The sequence below is a fragment of the Sinohyriopsis cumingii genome, chromosome 11 (genome assembly GCF_028554795.1).
Source record: "Sinohyriopsis cumingii isolate HCF-2022 chromosome 11, ASM2855479v2, whole genome shotgun sequence".
Classification (NCBI taxonomy): domain Eukaryota; kingdom Metazoa; phylum Mollusca; class Bivalvia; order Unionida; family Unionidae; genus Sinohyriopsis; species Sinohyriopsis cumingii.
In genome coordinates this window covers 16,376,917-16,401,779 of record NC_142971.1, presented here as the reverse complement: position 1 = coordinate 16,401,779, position 24,863 = coordinate 16,376,917, and the positions used below count along the sequence as shown (strand labels likewise).

The 24,863-nt window shown below is 36.4% G+C and overlaps 1 protein-coding gene across 1 annotated transcript in view; it reads right to left on the bottom strand.

The window, feature by feature from the left end:
- LOC149787661 (dnaJ homolog subfamily C member 21-like) overlaps positions 1–24,863 on the bottom strand; it is a 79,287-nt gene that overhangs the window by 47,088 nt on the left and 7,336 nt on the right. Inside the window, exons 4-8 of the mRNA XM_089973864.1 lie at positions 21,895–21,989; positions 17,328–17,453; positions 7,000–7,173; positions 5,242–5,292; positions 2,552–2,631 (exon numbers count right to left, since the gene is read on the bottom strand). Of these exons, the coding sequence (XP_089829990.1) occupies positions 2,552–2,631; positions 5,242–5,292; positions 7,000–7,173; positions 17,328–17,453; positions 21,895–21,989 (526 nt within the window). The remainder of the gene's footprint in view (positions 1–2,551; positions 2,632–5,241; positions 5,293–6,999; positions 7,174–17,327; positions 17,454–21,894; positions 21,990–24,863) is intronic.

Genomic DNA, 24,863 nt, shown 5'->3' with positions numbered 1-24,863 from the left:
GATATCTGCAAGATGTCCAAATATTGTCAAATCAAATATTTTTACATATTCATGCCGCAGTTTTCATTCAGAAATACATATTTAGTATGTACTGTGTTTTCCAGTTTCATGATTGTTTCTCATTATACAATACTTGTATCTACAATTATTTGGATATTAATCACGTGAAAAGATTACCAGTAAATTAAATATTACTATCAGCAAAGTGAAGTGTCCATCAATGTTGTTTATTTTGGATGTTTACTTGCAAGTATATTGCTTTCATTTTCATGCATGTCTGAACAATCTCTATTTGTATTATATTGTGCTTTGCTGTATAAACACTGTATCTGATGCAACAGAAGTTTTCATTTAATTTGTATTTTCCTTTTCCTTAAGACAGACTTAATTCCCCTGTGATATTTCCAAAGTTATTTGCCAGTGCATGTGGGCCAATAAGCCCATGGCTTATAAAGGCAGCATTCACTTTGTTTTCAAACGGACATTCCTTTTGATTAAGCCGTGAATTTAATACTTGTTCAGTGCTAAGTGGAGTTTTACAACTTCCTTTGCATGTTGGACCATAATCCCTTAGCAACCTCATTTTCCCAACTGACAACCCATTAATTCAGCCATGACTTTGATGTTTCTTCAGTGGCAAGTAACAGAGGAACCCCTTTTAATCTTGCCACACATTTTCAAATTTGTCCTTTAATAGATTCCACAGACTGTATGATCAAAGTGTCACTTACAGAGTCCAAGCTCAGTCTCCACTCAAGCACCTGCATATGACAACAAAGACAAGGAATCGGAGTTGGACAACAGTTAAGATGATCGGATGACAAAGGAAGATTTCTTAACATTATTTGGTCACTCAGAAAATGAAGATGAATTCTTGGGATCTGCACCAGATGACACTAGATAGTGACATTTATTGGACACTCTGAATCACAAAAAAGTGGACTTAACTTTCATTGGAAGATGTGTGGAATTAACATATTACAGGATAGTGTGAACTGGATTATTCTGGGCTACTAGTTTTATATTGGTATGAGACCTATAACAGAATTCAAGGATTTATCATACAAATGGATTTAAAATGCCAAACATTATGAATTTCTATGGATTTTATGGCATAAAGGTTGACAAAATTAAGCTGTCAGTTTATTTGTGACAAATATCCCCTCAACACTGTAATTGTATCATACAATGATTTAGTCTTTATTTTTGCCTGCCTACCTACATCACTGATGACAAATCACCCCTTCAAATGGATCTGACTTAGAAAACACCCATTGATACGAAGGAGGCTCAAAGAGAAAATAGCTTTTTGCTGCCCTAACAAGGGACTGACTTACAGTCTAGATGACTTGTAATTGTGTATATATAATTAGTCAACTGTCAACTTATAGCAATGTTCCAAATATGAATCCAACGATAGTCCCATGCACACACAGCAAATGTGTATTGAATTCTATCAAAATATGTAGAAAATTTAGTGTGAACTTTGACAGCAACACCCCCACTCCCAGGTAGGATTCTCTTTGATGAAAATACAAAAAAAATCAATCCCCATTTCCAAAAAATTATGTGAAGCAAGTTTCTTCCAATTCCTAACAGCATTTTCAAAGGTATAGACTTGCAAAAAAACTCTTGAATTCTGAGTTTCATGCTGACACACCTATAACCAACTTCACAACTAATAGGCCTTACATTTTTTCTCCAAAACAGACACTATAAAATAATGATGCACTTAAAAAAAAGTACTTTAAGTGTAGTGAATGTGAAACTGACACCAGTTCACATCCTGATTGAGTTATATTTGTTGGTTAGTTCATCCAATAATTGACCTACTGACACCTGTCAATCATTTATTGATTATCAGTGACCCATGTGGATTGCTGAACAATTATATTGCTTGGTTGCAAGGCATCACAAAATTATCACATAGTTACCTAGGTAAATGCTTTTGTTATAGTCCTATATATTATCAGTCATAGGATTTTTTTAACTATGTAACAATGGTGGTCTAATGGTTAGAGCATCTGCCTCGGATGTGGGACGTTGCAGGTTTGAACCCCATCTGAGTCATACCAAAGACATAAAAATGGTACTAACAGCTGCCTCACTAGGCACTCAGCATTAAGAGTTTAGTGTTAGGACTGGTTGGCCTGGTGTCAGGATAATGTGACTGGGTGGGACATCATGATACATGTCTGCAGCATGATGCCCCAGTGCTAGACATAACTATAAATTGCCACACTGCAGACATCATAGCGATATGACTGAAAAATTGTTAAAGCTACATTAAAAATCCAAATCACACACACACACACACAATTAACTTGACAATTCAGATAATGAATTTATTTTAAACAGTGCAGTAGAAGAAATGAAGTCTGCACATTTTGAGAAGAAAATATTTAAATTCAAGAGGAAAAGCATAGTTAACAAGTTAATTAACTTATACAGTCTAAAATGTACAATACCTTAGGCAGCTAGTTATAAAATTATGCATTACACATTTTCTCAGGTTGATTACGGAAAACAGCCTACATTAATGAAGCCTTACTTCTGTTTCTCCTTCAACTGCCTTTCTCTGTGCTCTTTGCCTTTCCTGGAAATTTCAGCTGCCCTTTCTTCAAGCTTTTTCTAAAATTAAAATTTTAAACCATGTGAATGTACAAGAGACACTTAGTAACTTTTTCATGTATCAATCCCCCACTGACATGTTTGTTGGGGGATGTGGAATTTCAATTTTTAAAGGGGGGGTTGGTTTAGACAATAACAATATTTATGAACAGATCCCCTAAAGTATGTTTTAAATAACACATAATACATAGGTTCAATACAAACTTTATTGAATATATAAATAATCTTTGGCATAATGGGGGCAAATCCTGTCACAGCACGCTGCACCAGCCAAGCTCTGAATTGTTTCTATAGGAATACCTCAGGAAGAGAGACTTGGGGGAGTTTGTAGGGTTGTGAAGAGTGTCCGACACCTGTATGTGGAGCCACAAGGGGCTGATACAAGGTATACAGGGTCACTGATAACCGAAACTGAATAAGTCTGATCCTGAGGACTGCTTTGATAACAAACATCAGTCAATACTCCATACATGCACCGTAGGAAGCGGGTATGAAGAATATGGGCATAATAGTTGAGTACATTTAAGTACTGACACAAATTGGGGGTCAAAGCAAGAAACAGAAACATACAAGGTGTATGATCCTCCAGTTCATTTGACAATCCTTCTATCAGGGGGACACCATTCTTGTCTAATCACCTAATCTAAAATTTAGTTTAGGAGGGCTATGGACCTAATGACATTTATTGTGGATCATTGCAAATCAAAAAGTCAGCCCCAAAGTAACAAGAAATAGGATTTAAAACTGACTGAACAAACATAAAACAAAACCTTTAACGTCATACATTTCATGGTAAACTGAAAACAACAAATTGTCGTAAAACCTAAGGGCTGTTCCATTTAAAAAATACACAGACCCAGGGAATATCATTTTCAAAAATAAATTATGCCAGGAAACTTTAATTACTCAGTTCAGATGAAAATAATACAAAACTCTAAACTATATCAACTGGTGTCTACTGCACACTGAATGGGCCTTTCCTGAGTCCCAAGTATGTTTTATTTCTACAGCCCTAATTAAAAGGTCAGAAGACACATATCAATACACAAGTGAAAGGCAACATTCCTTCATATGTACCAAACTGTAAGCAAACTTTAACCTGCTAGTTAAAGATAACAAACCTTACATTCAGAACATAAATCTGTTGTCTAAGGATAACAAGTTTCAAAACATACAACTTGAACCAGCTGTGTGATAACAACCATTAAGTACAAACTTTAACCTTTCTAAATATAACAAACCTTAGCCTCAAACTTTTCCCTTTAAACTGCAACAGCGACAACAGCAAAAATCAGTTAAGCTGGGAAAAAAGTATTTCTTTGGACAAGGTACTTTACACCAATTGTTTAGGCACAAAATAACCCACTTGTGTTTCTGTGCTGTAACATACAAAAACCAAGCTAATCATAAAAAACAATAAAAAGGAGTGGTTACAGTGTGGGCACATCATGAAAACTAAGTGTTTCTATATATGCTTTATTGAGTGACCTCAGTTAATAACAAAGACCCGCACACACAAATTTATGTCTATAAAACATGTATGCCCCAACAGCAGCAAAAGAAAGTCAAGTCCAAAGAGTTCCAGCATTTGTAAAAAATCTGAAAACTGCTTAAATTAGTTGCATGAAATCCAGACCATTTGATGTACATGTGCACACAAACATAAAAGGCTATCAGATTTAAATTGTTTATATCAGGTAGTTATGGAAAGTTAGGGTTCCAAGTTTGTCAACAAAAAAGCCCCAAAAATTAAAAATTGTGTTTACAAAATGGAGAAACTGCTGTATAGATGGACAAGCATACAAGGTACAAGTGGACAAGCAAACAAAGTACAGATGGACAAGTGTACAAAATACAGATGGACAAGCATACACAGTACAGATGAACAAGTATACAAAGTACATATGGACAAGTGTAGAAAGTATGGATGGACAAGCACACAAAGTACAGAGGGACAAGTGTACAAAATTACTGATGGACAAGCATGCAAAGTATAGATGGAGAGGTGTAAAAAGTATGACTGAACAAGCATACAAAGTACAGATGTACAGGCGTACAAAGTACTGATGGACAATTGCACAAAGTACAGATGTACAAATGTACAAAGTATGGATAGACAAGCATACAAAGTACTCATGGACAAGCATACAAAGTACAGATGGACAAGTGTACAAAGTTTTTGTTGTGGGGTTTAACACCATTTTTCAGCACAAGATAGGCTATACATGGCAGACAGTATTATTGGTGGAGGAAGAACCTGGGAAAACGCCGGAAAGAACCACGGACCCATGAGATCCTACTGGCAAGCTTTCTCACATACCCACACAGGCTGAACCCGAGACTCGAACCCACACAGACAGAGGTGAGATGGCAGTCATCCATAGTGGTGAGTGCTTTAGACCACTCTGGGCCCCCAGTGTACAGATGGACAAGTGTACAAAGTACAGAGGGACAAGTGTATCAAATACAGGTGGACCAATACAAATTTTGAACTATAAGAGGGATTGCTCAAGGATAAATAAATATAATGAAGCTGCACTATTAGCTAATCCATGGGCCACTTGAACCTAAGATTCTATCTTACTGTAACACAAGCATGAAAATGTCTACCTTGTATTCTTGTACTCTTTTGTCTCTCTTCTTCACAAATCTGACCAATTGCTGCCAAAAAATATAGAAAAAGTTATAGTATTACCTTAACTTTAGAAGGTTAATTAATGTGAAAACTATTAAAAATGCAAGGACATTATTCCTATTGTAAATTTCTGAAATTAAATGCAGTATTTATACATTAATATATCTTTCATAGTTTTGTATGGCATAAAACTTGTTATTACCAGATAAATTTATATTATTTTTTTACATCAAACTGGATACTTTTATAATAATATTATGTTATATTTTAAATTTTTTGCAGGTCAACTTCTAATAATCTATAATTCAATCCCATTCAACTCAATAAGCTGAATTGTTACACTATCAATAAAAGAAAGAGATAAGGTATTAGATAATTAAAATATTAAGATAAGGTACTAGATAACTAAATATAAGATAAGGTACTAGATAACTAAATATAATATAAGGTACTAGATAACTAAATATAAGATAAGGTATTAGAAAACTAAATATTAGATATTAGCAAACTAAATAAAAGACAGTATTATATAACAAAAAATAGGATAAGGTAGTACATAACTAACTATAAGATATGGTATTAGATAACAAAATATAGAAATTTAAACACTCTGTAAAAGAGTGTACTAATTTTCATCTATTACTTCTACAATTCTGTAAGTATTTTGATATCTCAAAATAGTACAATGATAAATGCAATGAAACAAGAAGGCAAATCTTCAAGCATTTTATATTCCCCACTCCAACCCAACCCCATCCTGTAACCATCTGGACCATGGCAAACCTTCAAGCATTTTATATCCCCCACTCCAACCCAACCCCATCCTGTAACCATCTGGACCATGGCAAACCTTCAAGCATTTTATCTCCCCCACTCCAACCCAACCCCATCCTGTAACCATGGCAAACCTTCAAGCATTTTATATCCCCCACTCCAACCCAACCCCATCCTGTAACCATCTGGACCATGGCAAACCTTCAAGCATTTCATCTCCCCCGCTCCAACCCAACCCCATCCTGTAACCATGGCAAACCTTCAAGCATTTTATATCCCCCCACTCCAACCCAACCCCATCCTGTAACCATCTGGACCATGGCAAACCTTCAAGCATTTTATATCCCCCACTCCAACCCAACCCCATCCTGTAACCATCTGGACCATGGCAAACCTTCAAGCATTTTATATCCCCCACTCCAACCCAACCCCATCCTGTAACCATCTGGACCATGGCCAAGGTGTCATTACCCAAAATCTGTTTCAGATATGAGCAGTTCCTCCACTACTAATGCATGCACAAAATCTGGTTAAAAAAATCATATTCAAAAACATTCTGTCACTGTGATTACAAATTTTGTATACTGAACCTTACTCTCCTCCCATAGACCCTCGAGAAGCAATTCATGAATTGATATCCCCTCTTGCAGTTGGTCAATAAATGGGAAATTTTATAAATTTCCACCTGGCAATTTAGGAGATCTGGTCTGGGCACATGGAGGAACAAAGGTTATCACATTCTCCATAGATTATGACTCAGCGGTAAGCTGGTATTGTAGGTTGGTGGTTGTAAAGACTTTAAAAAACATGAGATCTAATCTTGTATTGTAGGTTGGTGGTTATAAAGACTTTAAAAAACATGAGATCTAATCTTGTATTGTAGGTTGTGTGGTTGTAAAGACTTTAAAAAACATGAGATCTAATCTTGTATTGCAGGTTGTGTGGTTGTAAAGACTTACCCTGACTTCCTCATTCCTCTCCTTTTTTGCAGCATCTCGTAGTTTTTTATTTTCTGCCTCCATCAGCCGGCGCACCCGCCTGTCTGGAGCTTCTTGAATGTCATACTTGTCTACCCAAACATATGACTTAGCAGTGCAGTATGTCTCCCAGAAGTCATAGAATGGTTTTACAATCTGAATAAAATATAGGCATATGAACTAAAAAAGCTGAATGCAATTATGAATAACTTTTACATTAAATTGATATCACTGGCTAAAACATGATGGACTCTAGAGCAGATGGTGTAGAACTGTGACTCACTATAACTGATTCATGCCATGCTCCCTTGTTCACATGATCAAAGACTGCTCACAAAACCTCAAGAATACAATTTTTGTGCCATTAAAATATGTTTCTCGATAATTTTTACCTCATCATAATACCTAGATGAACTACTACAACCTTGCAAATCCAGTCCTCCCAGGCTCAAACTTTTTTGCTGGTATAACAGTAACAATTGTACAACCCCAGGTGGGCGGAGCTTAACGAATAGGGATCATTGTATTCAGAAATAAACATCAACACTAGCTGTGATTGGTGCATCATGTAAGAGTTGTGCTTTCTGTTAGGCTTAAAAAAAAGTTGTGCCTCTTGGCAACATGTGAGATTATGTTAATTCATATCTAGATCATATTTTGTATTTTTTTATGATTTTTCTTTAAAATGTGGTACACATGGCTATAAAATGTGTCTGTTGTGACTAGACAACCCTTACCCCTGACTTGTTCCAGCAGAGTTATCTCTCTTAAATGCAATGGAGTACCTGGTTTTATACTTGTCAAATGGACAATCTAACATTGTTCTCTGTGACAATGTGTGACATGCATGCTAAAGGTAGGATAGAAAGTATATTTATTTCACAAAACATTAGCATTGAAGTCTATGGAAAAATAATTGGTGCCATGATACCTATAGGGAAGAACAGCCTCACATTGTATCCATAGAAACGCATACATGTGGGTGGCATTTATGAACTATACTAGTCTGATGTAGGAAAACAAATGGATGCTAAACATTTTTTGGCAAATATTGACAGTCTTTTAAGAATAACATGTATGAAATCTTTAGAAAAAAGCACAAGTTAGCTTTGCATGGGGGCTTTTGTAACTATACTATGACAGACATAGACTGATCGCTTTGTGTCTGTGTAGTCAGCTCCAAGATTAGCATAGTTGATTTTGGCCAAATATTGACTATTTTACCTGCAAAAGATGAAAAAACATGTATAAAAAAAACAACTATCTTGTTCTTGTAAGGCATGTCATAAACCAGGCTAGAGAACACTCTAGGTAGTCATTTGTAGATAGATCACTTATATCATATAGAATATTCTGGTATGAGTAAATTTAGGTAATTTATTAAAGATATGGTATTCCTTCCCACTTTGAATTTAACTGTCCTGCTCTAATTGTCCATGCAGTTTATTTAGAGAAGTTCTCATGCATTCCCTTTTGTTGAAGTAGCAGGTAATACCAACAGACAAGAGCAGTTTCTTTAAGTCGGCATTTCCCATTGACACTTGCATAAACCCAATTATAAGCATCCCCTTACTACCCCCGAGAGGCCACATACAGTCCCCTAAGATATGTGATGCAGGTTCTAGATAATAACCCAGTTGGAGAATAGATTCCATATACCAGTGTATGACTTCTTATATGAAAAAAAATTTCCCTCCTACAAATCCAGCAAAGTCATGAATCCTCATCCTTCGTAAACTGCAGAAAAACTTGCACCATGGTTATAGGTACTACCAGGTCTAGGTGAGCATCTTTGGGATTCAGCTAGTGAATAGTGTGGATACTGTCAGCTAGTGAATAGTGTGGATAATGTCAGCTAGTGAATAGTGTGGATAATGTCAGCTAGTGAATAGGTGGATAATGTCAGCTAGTGAATAGTGTGGATAATGTCAGCTAGTGAATAGTGTGGATAATGTCAGCTAGTGAATAGTGTGGATAATGTCAGCTAGTGAATAGGTGGATAATGTCAGCTAGTGAATAGTGTGGATAATGTCAGCTAGTGAATAGTGTGGATAATGTCAGCTAGTGAATAGTGTGGATAATGTCAGCTAGTGAACAGAATGGATAATGTCAGCTAGTGAATAGTGTGGATAATGTCAGCTAGTGAAGAGTTTTGCTCAAAAGCAATTCTTGTTGCAACTGCCCTACCTTAATGGGCCAAGATGTTGAGCAATTTCATTTGATCTTGGGTTAATTCCAAAATATGCAGAGCAGATAATGCATTTTACCCATAATGAAAATGCCTATACCAACACGTTGTTCTTTCCCTCTTGGAGAGGTAACAAGATGCAGGATCTCCCTCCATGCACCAGCTCAGATCATTTCAGGTACCACTACAAAGCTCTTACTGGGTCCTGCGGAAGATCCTGAGATGAAATGTTCAGAGTAAACAAGGGTTGCACTACAAATGCCAGATTTCCCATGGGTGGGGGCCTATTCTTGGCAATGAAAGTAGGATTCTTCATGAGTGATACTGACCCATCCAGTTATACTTGCAAGTAGTTTGGGTCAACTGATGCATGTATCTAGATGATTCCGGCTGCCGTCGATACTGTAAGAGGTGAGCCAATGAAGCCAATGTGGTAGTTTCAAATGGTGTCTCAGCCCAGTGTAAATCAAAATTTGACTAAAGATTATGCAAGTCTTTCTTTAGTCCAATATCCTTGCTTCCATGATGACGTAGCTTACCAGAGATCATGCAATGGTCGCCTTCTATTGTGGCTGATGCTATTTCTTGTCAATGACACAAAATATGAAGTTAGTTACTCGAGGTATTAATACATTCAGCAGTGCAATGCGTCCATGCTGACACCGCATTGGGCAAAATTTCTCCAATTGCCCTTGTAAACATTCAAAGTGGAGTGCAGTCCCACTCAAGTGATTCTCTCCATGGCTTGCTCAGAGAACTGTTTGTTAATAAGCACTTGTTTAATATGATCGAGACATGCAGGTTCAACAACTCTGGATTGGGATGGAATACCTGTGTGTGATTGTGGTTGCTTGAGTAGATGAGGAAAGCTATTTCCTCTGGATTTTTACTGCCACACTGATGAGGTTCATTGGTTCATGATTTTTTTCCACCCAAGTGTAGCAATCAGAATAAGGCGACACTCTAATTGTCTTGCCTTCTGTATCAGCTTCAGAAACAGAGGTGCTAGAGCGTCAGCATATGCATCCAATCCATTCCAATCTATGGAAAGAGCATCAACTGCCCAGGCATTCAGTCCTGGGAATGGTGAGACATAGGTTGGGAGTTTAGCATTCAACCCTGTTGCAAACAGATCCACCAGTGACTGATCCCAGAGAGCACATGTTATTGAAAAATAAGGGATGAAGTAGCCTTTCTGTTTGTATTATTTGATTCTTCCAGGATACATTTAGTCAGCCTGCAATATGATGAACTTGTACATGAAATTTGTCATGGAAGACATCACCATAGAAAATCCCAAACAAGAAAACAAAGGTCTGGAGACTTAGTTCCCTCTTGCTGTCTGATATAATTCACCACAATGGACTTGTTAGACAGAATGAGGATGCCCTGTCCAAGTAGCTCCTCCTGGCACACATTAAATGCTTCAGTATGGCCTTCATCTCCAGGATACAGATATGCAATACACAATCCTTAGTGAGCCACTGTCCACTGACCTACTGGGATGCTGGAAGGAGATGTGTACCCAAGCCTGTTCTGCTCGCATAGGTACAAACTGTCAACTGGAAGGCTGCATCTACCAGGGACCAAATGATGTAAGCCAAGTGAGGTTCTCTCATTCCTGAGATGGGACCTCATATGCATTGTTTGTTCTAAGAATTTTCAGCCGCTATTGGGACAACAGCATCATTTGTAATGTCCCCATAACAGGCAACCTAGAACAACAATGTCCATGTTGCACTGAGTAAAACCATAAGGGAAAGATTCTAGCACTGACAGATGTTTCTCTAAAAGAATTGAAGCTCCCACTGAAGTTATTTCCAAGCAAGTTTCTGCAGGAGACATACTCCGTTCAGATGGAATTGTTGGGCTAAAATATAATTCATACAAGAATTAAAACTAACTTTGAAATGATCGGCACTCAGATAGTGGCCCTATACTGATGACAGCCAGGATGGGTCCAGTAAAGGGTACAGTTCATGTGATTGTGATGCAGAAACCCATGTTATTGTGCCAGGAAGGGATACAGGACACTGGATCCCTGTAACCCATCCCATTAGATGCGTGAAAAGGCTGTATCAGAATATGTGATGGCCGTTTGTGATCCACATCAGATGGCCAAATATAATCTTGATGAAACAGACCCACTATTTCCTTTTTTGGGGTTAGGTTCATAGCACTCACCAGCAACCATTGTTCCTGTCCTGGGTGTCTGGGGCAGAAGGTCACCGTAGATGGTACTAGAAAAGACATGACAAAGAATCCTAAAGCTGTATGACATCGGTCAGTGATGGCAATTGATAGAGGCAAATCTGTAATGTACAGAGATCCATAATAAATAGGGATCATGTCTATTGGCTGCCATGTAATAGAAATTGGGCACAAAAGCACTAAATGGCCGTAGAATGCCACAGAACCACCATGGTAATATACATTATGTCTCTTCCCAGCGAGGGTTTGCTTACAGACGTAATGATGGAATACATGGTATTCGATCAAAGATCCCTTTCTCTTTGCTTTTATCCACATAGATGCTGGAGAACCATGGCTTTGAATTTTTTATCAGATCTGCAGGACTGTTTTGCCCGAAAAGAACCCATATTAATTACCGTATTTACCGCATATGTTGGGACACGATAAAATAATTATTTTTTTTCCTGTCCCAGAACTTATAGTGAAACATTTTTTCACTTTGGTCATATGTCCCAAGACTTAAGAAACGAAATAAAATTGTATTGCATTTGTGCTTCCCCCCACCCCACTGCAATAAAATAGATAAATAAAACGTTGAATTGATAATAAAAAGAAAGAAACTAACCTTGTGTTGTTATCATTTATTCCTTTTTTCAACATGAGCATTTAAGAATAAAATATTTCCACAATAACCGTAAGCGTAGCATTCCATACTGTAGCGTGTATCAATTATGTCCAATACCACACACCACACTGTTCACGTGAACATTGAGAAGCAATTGTGTGTGGTTGTGCTCCAAAGTTTGAACATGTTATCCGACTGAAAACTGGAGCCAACAAAATCGCAAACTAGAGGGAAATAGTCAACCGATATCTTGAAGACGCCATTCACGCATGACACGGTGTTGGGTGCAAAATAATCAAGATTGAATTATATCCAGGTCCAGTGGATGACAGTACGTCGCAAATAAAAATCGTCATTTGAAATACATTCACTTGAGTGCAAGTGATGATCTTTTCACCAGCTCGGGTTACAAAATTATCCTTACTATTTACCCGCAGACATCAATGCTCCTTTGTATTAATTGTAACCACAGATGCCAAGCACACAGAAACCCTGATGGTGAATAAACATGACTGGCAGCAAGCAGTTAACTCCTTCTTTGAACCTACCGACAGGACATCAAAGACAAAAGGTTATTTTTATTACAAAGCAAGCCTATCTCAGAAGCCGACTTTGGTTACTTTTTTTTTTGGTAAAGGATATCAATACAAAGGTTATTTTATTGCAAAGCAAGCCGACATCGGAAGCTGACTGGATTTTGTGAAGTGAACCGATTTTTATATATTTTTTTTTTTGTTGTTTAATATACAAAGACGGCCGAGATATGGAAGCAAACTTGGGTTCCTTTTCAATTATATTCACAGGAATTTTGAAAATAAATTGACACAATGGAACAAATTTTGACGCAATATAGTGCTTTGTGCACAGATGTCAATGAATTCGGAAACGAGAGGGAAATAATCAACCGATATATTGCAGACAACTGCCATTCACGCATGGCACGGTGTTAGGTTCAAAATAGCCAAGAATAATTTTTATCCAGGTCTACTGTATGACAGTATCTCGCAAAAAAAAAATTATTTAAAAATACATTCACCTGAGTGCAAGTGAAAAATCTTTTCACCGGCGCAGGTTACAAAAGTATCATTACTATTTATCTGCAGACATCAGTGCACATTTGTAATAATTACTACAAAAAAATGCCAAGCACATGGAAGCCCTGGTGGTATATAAACACAACTGGCAGCCAACAGTAAACTTCTTCTTTGAACTTACCGACAGGACATCAAAGACAAAGGTTATTTTTATCACAAAGCAAGCCGACATCGGAAGCCGACTTTGGACTCGGAAGCCAAATTTTTTTTTAAAGGATATCAATACAAAGATTATTTTATTGCAAAGCAAGCTGATCTCAGAAGCCGACTTGGATTCTTTTACGTCTGCCGATTTTTTCTATTTTAGCTTTGAATAAAACAAAGACGGCTGAGATATGGAAGCTAACTTGGGTTTCTTTTCAACAGTATTCACATTTTTTAAAATAAAGTGAAACAATGGAACAGTTTTTAAAGTTTACAATATAATGCTTCGTGCGCGAACATCGATGACCCAGCATCATCCAGAAGATTTGGAGCAAAATAAAATAACGTGATGAATAGATCATTTCGCCGACAATATGATCATTAACATGGATAAAACTCTAGTGTACTTTGATCGCATTCCTGGATGGACTGACTATAAGATGGGCGTCAAAAGTGTGAGAATTAGCAAGACTAGTGCAGATTTGAAAACATCTGACTTTTGTCCTTGCAGTTTCCGCTTCAGGTGGTGTGTTGTCTCTAACATTTTTTCACGGTATGAGAAAGCTAAAAATATATTCATGTACCAAAAGAACAGATCGTACGTGTGCAGGAAAAGGGTTGTGTTGATGAGATGCTGCTGCAGTGGATTGAAGAGTTTTATGTCAAGTATACAGTTTTATATTTTTTTAAATAAAATTTCAGTTGGAGTGCAATTTCAGACATGTAATTTTCGAATGATTTAAATGGTGTCCCACAACTTACGACTCGAAAAAATGATGTGTCCCAGAACATACAGTGCACAAAAAAATACTTTTAAAATTAATTTATGGGGTCCCAACAAATACGGTGTCCCAACATATACGGTAAATACGGTAGTACTATGGCAAACTGGCCTTGGAGCGAGTTGACTACATTGTGGCATTATACCAGATAATGAACAGTATAGTTCTGGCAGTTTATAGGCAAAATCTTTTGTACTGACCTGGTGCAATCTGATACAGATTGTACAGTCTAACAGTGATGGAACATGACCATCTTATCCTCCATAACGTTATCGACTGTGGCTGTGTAAAGGGCAGACTGAGCTCTATGATTGCCATTGCACTGATGCTGGAATGGCATACAAGATACTGATCACTGCAAGTAGGTCAATAATTCAACATAACAGGCAGGATTGGTGTCAATATTGACCTTGAGCTGTCAGAGTCCGATAGTGATGGGACAGGGCCATTGTATCCTCATAACCTTGTAAAATTACTTTTGCATTATAGCATATGTAGTCTACAAAACAGATCATACTTCCGCCATGCAAGACATCGATGACTTCGCCATTCCCATGGTTGCTATGTTTCTGTAATGCTTTCCAAGTCAGCCATTCAATCCTACATTTGAATGCCGGTTGTCTTTGTTAAAAAACATTTCAACAGACGCTGGAAATATGGACCAATCTTCTAACACAGTAGAAGAAAACTTTGGTGATTGTTCTGTAAATTGAATTTGTATTGTTTGTTAGGTTTTTGATATCATTATGTGTTATGTATAATTGTAATCTGTAAATGACTTTGTCCACAATCAAGTTCATTGTGTACTGACTAGAGTCATCCATTCTGTAAACAACATAATACTTAACTTGTATTTCTCTGTGCAGGTCAAATATTAGGATTATTTTCATAACATATCCAATCAAAAGAACTGAATACAGGACACTGGTATTCTCCATGGATAAATCTTTAGCACCTGATGTTTACCATGTTCTTTATTATCATTTTAGTAACAGATTTTATCTTGTTGACAACTTAGAATTTTCTAGAAATGAACTTTTGATCCTAATCCTGGTTCTACTATTTTGTCTTAGTTTTTTATATATAATGTCCTGATTGGAGTACAGTTACTTCCATATGATCCCTAAATAAGTGCTGTGTTTGAGTGGCAAAGGCATGAGAACGCAGTGAATCCATACTTTGTGTGTACCTGGGCATTAAACTGTGTACTGGGTACATTGAGTAAAATGTGGCTGATGCGGGAGATATGGAGTAGGCAAACTGGACAAAGACTATCCATCTTTTAGCTTAAAAAGTAAGATTGACTGTGGTGATGGTATGTTGCAATCTGAGATATATGGCAGTCCAGATAAAATCCTAGTTTGCCTGCTTTGCTCTCTCACTCCAAGGTAGTCAATAAAGGCCTTCCATTGTTTAGCTTATAATGTACGATCAACTGTGGCAGTGACCTGTTGCAATCAGAGAAATATGGTCATATCAGAAATGGGCCATTGTATTTGGCATGACACTGCCCATGTCATTCAATTGGGATGTGGATCAGGTCATTCAATTGGGATGTGGATCAGGTCATTCAACTGGGATGTGGATCAGGTCATTCAACCGGGATGTGGATCAGGTCATTCAACTGGGATGTAGATCATGTCATTCAATTGGGATGTGGATCAGGTCATTCAACTGAGATGTGGACCAGGTCATTCAATTGGGATGTGGATCATGTCATTCAATTGGGATGTGGATCATGTCATTCAATTGGGATGTGGATCAGGTCATTCAATTGGGATGTGGATCAGGATAGTTGATCCAAACTGCCTGTCTGTACATCTTAAGTGTGAGACAGTGTAACTTGGGTGATTTGATTTGATCTCAGTCTCACTCAATGGCATGTGATAAACTGGATTTCAAGCCCATTTAGTAAATGGCCTACTGGTTCTGCAAAGAAAGGCTTATCATGATGCAGGGGTGATGGAGGAGACACAGCAGTCTCTGACCATGACAGCTTGGATTACTTCACGGTCAATGAACCGAGTGAAGTGTGATACCCTTTGAGAAGCAGTTCCATTACCACTCTGATACCAGCATGCAGACTGATGTGTCTTCATCCATCGAGGTGTACTTCTGCACCTTTCCCATTAGTGCCCCTAGCCCATTTACTTTCTGTCCACAAGGTGAAAATCTGACGTAACTGTAGATCGGCAACCTGAGCATGCTACATGTGTAAAGTGGTCATCAGTCAGGTATTTCCAATGATTACACTACATCTTGCCCATTATCTAAATCTGTAAGACAAACTAGAAAAGACAATACATACAGGTGTAGCACAGCATGCATGCTGCTTTATGAACTCGGAGAATGTATCTATAGAGCTACATGCTATCACAATTTACCTGTAAAAGGATGCATATGACAGCCAATACAATTCGATAATTAGAGCATCGCTATTAATAATTACAATGTGGATGCTAAAATATAAATTCTAATAAAAAATTACTTCAAGGAAAGGCCAATACAGTTGTAACCACCCAAGTGTCACTAATGGTAATTACAAAGTGGTCACTATGACTCAACTATGTATAGAAAACTTACCTGTATGTATCCGTGTCAAAAATGTACAGCAATAGAACTAAGTTTTCTATTGCAAACACAATACCAGCACAAAAATAAAACTACAGCAATCTGAATGGATGTGACTGGTAAAGGTACATACCAAGGGCACCTGATTGTGAGAGGATGGTAAAAATTATAATTCTGAAGAAAGACAGAGAACTTTGTTGTTAAAAGAAAGCAGCAAGAAAAGTTAGAAAACTGAGACAAAGTATACTTCCCTTCAAAGAGAACACCTCTCCAACTTGTGATAAGGTACAAAACTTCCAGAATACATGTATGTGGATTACAAGGCCTCTCTGTCTGAAGAGCATAATTAGTATCATAAGTATGGCACCAATCCCTGCATCAAGAGGAGAACACATCTGGCTGCCACCGATGTGGGCTGATATTTTCTTAGCTTATTAGCTAAAATGTTTTAGCCTGGTCAGACTGAATTTGTGAGACACTAGTAGTTCTAAGATAATATGACAGTTAGTATTATTGTCTGCTATGCAAGTTGCTGATTTAAGCAGGTGTCAACATCAAATGCTGGAGGTGGCTGCTTAATACAGGTTTGACTATAACTGAGCATACAAATTACTGGCTATGAATTAACTGATTGTGACTGAGCCAATACATTTGTGGCGATGAATTAATTGACTGTAATTAAACCTATAAATTAATGGTAATGAATTAATCACCTCCTCATAGGAGTCTGTGGAGTTTCCAAAGCCTGGCAACTCATCTCCACTGTCGCGATCATCCATAAATGCATAATCCTGTTCTGCTATCGAATGGAACACCTTTCTGTACACTGCATAGAAGCCCTGTAATTTTCAAACAAAACAATAACGTGAATCATAACATGTCACCATTTTAGTAAATTCAGTAAATTTAGCATATTGGTAAATTTGCTTACTAGTAACAGACATTTATTACAACTAAACTGCTAAACAAAACAAAAACTGTGCTTCAAGAAAGAATATGACAAATTCCTGATGATCATAAGTCAACTAATGGTTTATCTAGTTTTAGTAATGGTGGCCACATTTAAGGCAAATATGGCATTTTATAGTTTAACTGAAAACCCTTCATGCCAGGATTTTTTTTTTTAAATTTTGGGCTGGTTTTTGAGAAGACATAATTTAAAGTATATCAGCTGTATAAATTTGAAAGCCTTCTATGTCAGGATGCAACATACCAAGTTTTGGTTGAAATAAATTTGAAAGCCTTCTATGTCAGGATGCAACGTACCAAGTTCTGGTTGAAATATGTCCCATGTTTTTATTTATAAGTTGAGAAAAGCAAATAATGATGACAGATGACAGAGGAAAGGGCACCTGGCAATAAGGCCATTATACCACTTGCTGCAATAAACTCATGCTACAAAGAAAGGTGTATAATATAACCTCCAAACAGTTTCATAAATTTTATATCAAAAGTACACTCAAGTAAGATTCTTTATCTCTATGCCCTTCTACCTTTTATTGTAGGCTTGAGTCCAAATTCTAGTTAAGCAGTATATTTCCCTATTTTACACACACAAATTAACTAAAAATGCTATAAAGAAATTTCAATGCATTCAATTTATGCAAAACAATTTAATTTTAAGCGTTTACTCCTATGTTGTCACTGTATTACACCTGCTGTAAGCACAAGTATGATGGAGTGTTTGATCAATATAAACTATGCTACTGGTTCATGGCTGTTTTGTTCCATGCACGAGTGAGATGATAGTAACTGATCCTTGTGAGAACACTCACTCCAATAGAGACATATAATTAAACACATGCTGAATTAGTCTTGGTCACAAAGCTGCATGAAACTTTCTAAAAAGCCACAGTTTGATGTCCTAATGATTAAGACTCATTCTGGTGGTATAAGTTTGTGCTTTGTGGTTTCACAAAAAAATACATACTGAAATTAAATAATTGAAATAAAATACCCAGTTTGTTAAAAGTCTGCAAACCAATGGGTGGAGAAAACCAAACTGCCAGGCAATGCTACCAGTACCAGAGATATATTTGCCTAAAAAGTCTTAAACTCTTAGAAATGGGACTCTGTTTTGGAGGTTATCTCAAGAGAAAAAGAGACTCCACTTTGTGGTTAGCATGGATGGTAATAAGACAACAAGAGGTGTGTGTGTGTGTGATTTGGATTTTTAACGTAGGTTTAACAATGTTTCAGTCACATCACTACAATGTCTGCAGTGTAACAGTTTATAGTGATCTCTAGCACTGGGGCATCATGCCACAGACATGTAAGTCTTGTAAGTCTTTGGTGCAACTCAGCTGGGGATCGAACCCACAACCTCCTGCATCTGAGGCAAATGCTCTAACCACTAGACCACCAGAGCAGTCTAGACAACAAGAGGTAAAAATATCTAAAATACATTGAGGTAAAAATACCTAAAATACATACATGTAAAAAAGTATCTAAAATAAATACAAGTTTCAGTAGAGAAGCAGAATATAAAATAATAGTTGTCTGAAATTTTTGTTGTACCTTCCCATTTCTGACGTAACATCAATCTATAGAATGCATATTTTTGTACTTAGTTTTTCATACACGTTCTTTATTTATACAAATGGGTACATTTTTCTTACTCAAGCAAGTGCTCAAAATTATAATGAAAATTTAATTTTATCAAAACATTTGTGAACCAGAACCAAATTATTCATTAAAAGCATTATAGTTGAGAGACAACAAATCACCATCAGCAGTTCATGGCTTAATGCCATTACAAAATGACAAATAAATAGATTTGGTAAAGATGCCAGACAATTTGAAGCATAACTTCAACGAAGTGTCACTGGTTTTGTGTAAATAACAAGAGGCCCAAGTAGACATGAGAGGTTCACCTGACTGATAACATTCTGGCAAATTGCATAATGCAACAACAGTTGCCAAGAAATCTGAATCAGTACTATAATTTCTGTATTCAATTCTTTTGATTGCATATGTTATGAAAATAACTGTCTCATTGTTTATTGAGCTTCTGTATTTTCACCCTAGTATCATCTTTCCAATATTGAAACAACCCTTTGATGTGAAAAATTGTGTCAAAGTTGGTCAAAGTCTGTTCAGAATTTGTTTTAGGTATAGATGTTTACATTGATTTCTACTTTTAGTAACTGCAACCATATTTAATGGTGGAACAGACTCACTGGAATAAATCTGAATGGCACATATCCTAGGACACCTTCTGTCAAATTTAATTAGTGTTAAGTTGCTATTTAGATTAAGTCATTAAAGGTTTTCGATTTTTATTAACAGCAGCCATATTTGATGGCAGCATTTGCTTGTTTTTGTTAGCCATAACAGTACTTTTAACACATTATTTTCTACATCTTGCTGATAAAGTGGGAGCTAAGATACACCAAAATGACTGGAATTCGCCTGGACAGGTATCAAACCTGTGACCTTTGGATTATGAGTCTGATGCCCTGCCAACTGAGCTACTGTGGTTCTACTCTGATAGCATCATTATACAAACTTAAAAGCATATGTGACAGGTTTTCATACCTGGATGCTTTCTGCCACTTCGATCATATTTTATTTAACTCTTTTTGAGATGAAATCATTTAAATATTTTTCAATACTTTGTAATAGCTGAATGGCATCATTTGTACACATCTGAAAGGACTTTTACGCCTGGATATTTTCAATAAGTTTGGTCAAATTTTATTCAGCAGTTTTGGAGAAGTTATTTTTAAAAAAAATTTTTAAATGGTAATCATTGGTATAAAATTCAATGGTCTTTATGCCAGGATATAAGTTTGATAAAATTCTGTTTAAAGGTTTTTCTACTTTTAGTAACAGCAGCCATGTCCGATAGAAAATAAGCAGCATATGTACAAATTTGAGAGGCCATTATCCCAGGATGTTTTGTGCCAAGTACGGTTGAAACTGTTCAGGTAGTTTCTGAGAAGTTGAAAGCAGCAATTGTTGATCAAAGATGGACTGGTCTTTCTATTGTAGTGATGGAGGCCATATGTGATGTTGACTTGGGATCATTTTAGTAACATGAAAGGTCTTCGTGCCAGGTTTTTGGGAATACTCAGCACATTTGTTGGCAGACTGGTATCAATGGTAAAACTTCAAAAATTATTTTGTGTCTGGATACTGTATGCTGAGTTTGGCTGGAAACAGTCTGATGTACCTTGAGAAGTTGAAAACAACACTTGATGAAAGTGTGATGGTGGATGGAAATTTAATGTGTAATTTACTTTAAGTAGTTCTTTAATATACGATGTGGCTAATTTTGGACTTATTTACACAGACATTTAAAGTTACCCCCCTTTCTTTTCTACATGAAGTGTTTACTTGAGCTTTGTTTATGCTGGACCATTTCTACTGGTCAGGGCACATGTCCACTCTCTGCGCACGTCAGATAGACCAGTCAAGGCGCATGTATACATTTCATTTTATATATGCTTTTTGACCGGTCCAGCGTCGATTCCGGCGGAATCACTGTTTGTGGTTGTTGAAGCATAGTACAGTCACCACTGTTTAGCGTTAGACCATATTTGTGTGGTTACAGAGTATCGAGACGATACAATCCTCTGGTTTGTTTTGGTGTACAAGATGGTAAGAAATTAAGCTTGGCCCCATTAATTACACCATTTATCAGATTATTTTATACTTTCTTAATTTCCTTCCTAAGTTTAGTCTCCATCCACCTAAAACATATCCTTCATTTGTAACTTCTTATTTAACTAATTATTTACTTTAAATAAACCTTATTATTTTTATTGGAATTTCATCTTTGCTTCTTGATTTCAGTAAGTAATAATTTCACTTGAATGAAATGAGCTCTTTCTTCTCTCTCTTGTTCTACTTTAGAACTTTCCATCTTACTTTCTCTCTCTTGCTCTCTCTCTCTCTCTCCAATAACTAAATTATATCACCGAATACCCTTTTATTAGAAATGAACCTGGGTTAGAATAAATACATGGGAACTATTTGAAGGCTTCACTCCATCCATTCGTCCACTAACTTTGCTGGTGTGCATCATCCCCCCACCCCTTTTTCCCCATCAAGCAGAGAAAGCCTTATTTAGGTTTTGTAAAGAATTGCCCTTGTTACAATGGATTTTGGATAGATGATGGCCGACACATGATGGGCCATACCGTAAAATATCTTGACCTATTGGCAATGTAAGCTATAAAGCTATAAAGCATTTTATAATTTCTAATTCACTGACAACATAAAGCAACAATTACAAGTAATTAGGAAAATCATGAAAACAAATGTAATGTGACTTACATTTTCATCATCCTCATACCCTGAGTAGCAGGAGGAGGTGTAATACTGGAACACATCCACACTGTCATCTTCATATTTATCTCCACGGCCTAAACCTATTACATGAGAAAAATAAACCTATTACAAAGCATGAGAAAAATTAACATATTACCGAACATGAGAAACATAAACATATTTACAAAACGTGAGGAAAATTATATTAATATGTCTTGCAGTCTTTTACATCAGTTGTTATTACATAATTCACAACAAATGTAATTAAGATACAGTTAGTTGATGACGTGGAAGTACCCAGGATACATTCATGATGATCCTAATATCCAAATTATTTGGACTGACTGCAGCATCTGTCTCTGCCATGGAAATATTAAACACTACCTTTCCATTGTATAAATACATGGTAGCTCAGTTGGAACAGCATTGGACATCCATGTGATGCAGGTGTGATACACACAAAGGTCAGCTCCCCTCAACATGTCCTTGGGAAAGGCACTAAGCTTCCATTTCCTCTACATGATATAGCCAATAGTGGGATTGAAGTGCCATTACCTCTAACCCCCACCCCCCATCATAATTTGCCCATAGGATATGTAACATAAGTAGTAGTAATTCTAACTAGAAGGTAAAGATGTTAAAATCATATAGAAGTAAAAACTGTAACAGCCTTAAAATATATGGTCCAAACTTGTTATATAAACCACATTTCCTCAAAAGTCATTAATGTTCAATGCTGATAGAATAAGGACTAAAAAAAAAGTTAACTTAATTAAATGTAATGAAATTCATCCAAAAAACATTTGTGCAGACGGAATCTTTTTTTCACAGGCATGTGTCACATGGTTAATTTAGTTGTGCACTTTAAAAATTGCACTGTATCTTAAATGCACTACATTCATTAGGTACTTAATGAGGGTCACATGGAGATAACTGATATGCTCAATCTTAAATGTATTACACTAAGAACATAACAAGGGTCACATGGAGATAACTGATATGCTCAATCTGAAATGCACTACATTCATTAGGTACTTAATGAGGGTCACATGGAGATAACCCAATACACTCAATCTGAAATGCACAATATCCATTAGGTACTTAATGAGGGTCACATGGAGATAACTGATATGCTCAATCTTAAATGTATTACACTAAGAACATAACAAGGGTCACATGGAGATAACTGATATGCTCAATCTGAAATGCACTACATTCATTAGGTACTTAATGAGGGTCACATGGAGATAACCCAATACACTCAATCTGAAATGCACTACATTTGTTAGGTACTTAATGAGGGTCACATGGAGATAACTGATATGCTCAATCTTAAACGCACTACATTCATTAGGTACTTAATGAGGGTCACATGGAGATAACCCAATACACTCAATCTGAAATGCACTATATTCATTAGGTACTTAATAATAATAATAATAATAATAATAATAATAATGCTTTATTTAAAGAGGGTGACTCATCAGTCAAGGACTATTCTCCCTTGAGGCCCTCTAAGGAGAGTATAACAATGCACATTATATGAAGATAGCAATAATTACTGTTTATTTTAACATGTTTAGTATTAAAATACTAAATTAATAATGAGGGTCACATGGAGATAACCAATACACTCAAAAATCTGAAATGTACCATACTCAAGAGGTACAAAATGAGGGTCACATGGAGATAACCAATACACCCAATCTGAAATGTACCATACTGAAGAGGTACAAAATGAGGGTTACATGGAGATAACCAATACACCCAATCTGAAATGTACCATACTCAAGAGGTACAAAATGAGGGTCACATGGAGATAACCAATACACCCAATCTGAAATGTACAATACTCTAGAAGTACAAAATGAGGGTCACATGGAGATAAACTGATACACTCAACCTGAAATGTACCATACTCAAGAGGTACAAAATGAGGGTCACATGGAAATAATCTGAAACAACAGTATTTTCATGTGTGCTAGTGGCACTATATCAAGAATTCATGAATGATAATTTACTGCCTTTCAATGAAAAGGAATCAAGCATTTAAATCATTCATATAGACTGCTTTACATTTTTTTCGCAAATAAAGTTGACAAAAGTGAATTATACACCATTTCAGTGTATTTCTTATCATTGCTATTATGATGGCATTCACACATCTTATGTTGTTTTTTTTTCCTTGCTGTACTTAATGTGTACGTTTATCAGGAAGGGTTAAATTCATAGTTTTTTTGTGCGATTCATTTTTATTTTTCAAACTTTACCATTACCACATAGCCACTTTTGTGCTGAGGTGCCAAAAACACTATTACATATACACATATACACCATTACCATCAAATTACAACCAACACCATCATAATAAAAAAACATCATCTTTATTTCTGATGTTTCGAAGAATTTTCAGTCCTCAAGACCCCTTCAATATCCCAATGTCATATATTTAGCATTTTTTAATAAAAATGCAGTAAAAAGTAAATTTTTGCACATTGCTGGTAGTCAGGGATTCTCTTTATGGGATGAAAGACAAACTTCATCACAATAACAACAGGTCCAATATTCTTTTAACTTTTATACATATAAATTAGGGGGACATACAACATTTTTGAAGGGAAAAAGGAAAGCTATAATGCATAATGCACAGGTAGTGCTAAAAATGAAATGATCTTATTAGCTTCAACAGTTTTGCCACCTTAACTTTGCTGTCAGCATTGTACCGTCATGTTGTCACTTGATGGATTATAAGTACATGATAAATGCTGCATTTAATCATTATCTAGTTTTAGTAGACGTATGTTAGTTATTATCCAGATAATAAGAGAAACCATCATTTAATAATAATATATAATTTTTCTGTCCTGTAGCGTGAATTACAGGTGAATGACTGCAATGATCTGACAAGCAATATTAAGAAAGGAAAACTGACAGTTATCTTTCAACTGCTATTTTATTGATGACTGGATACTAGG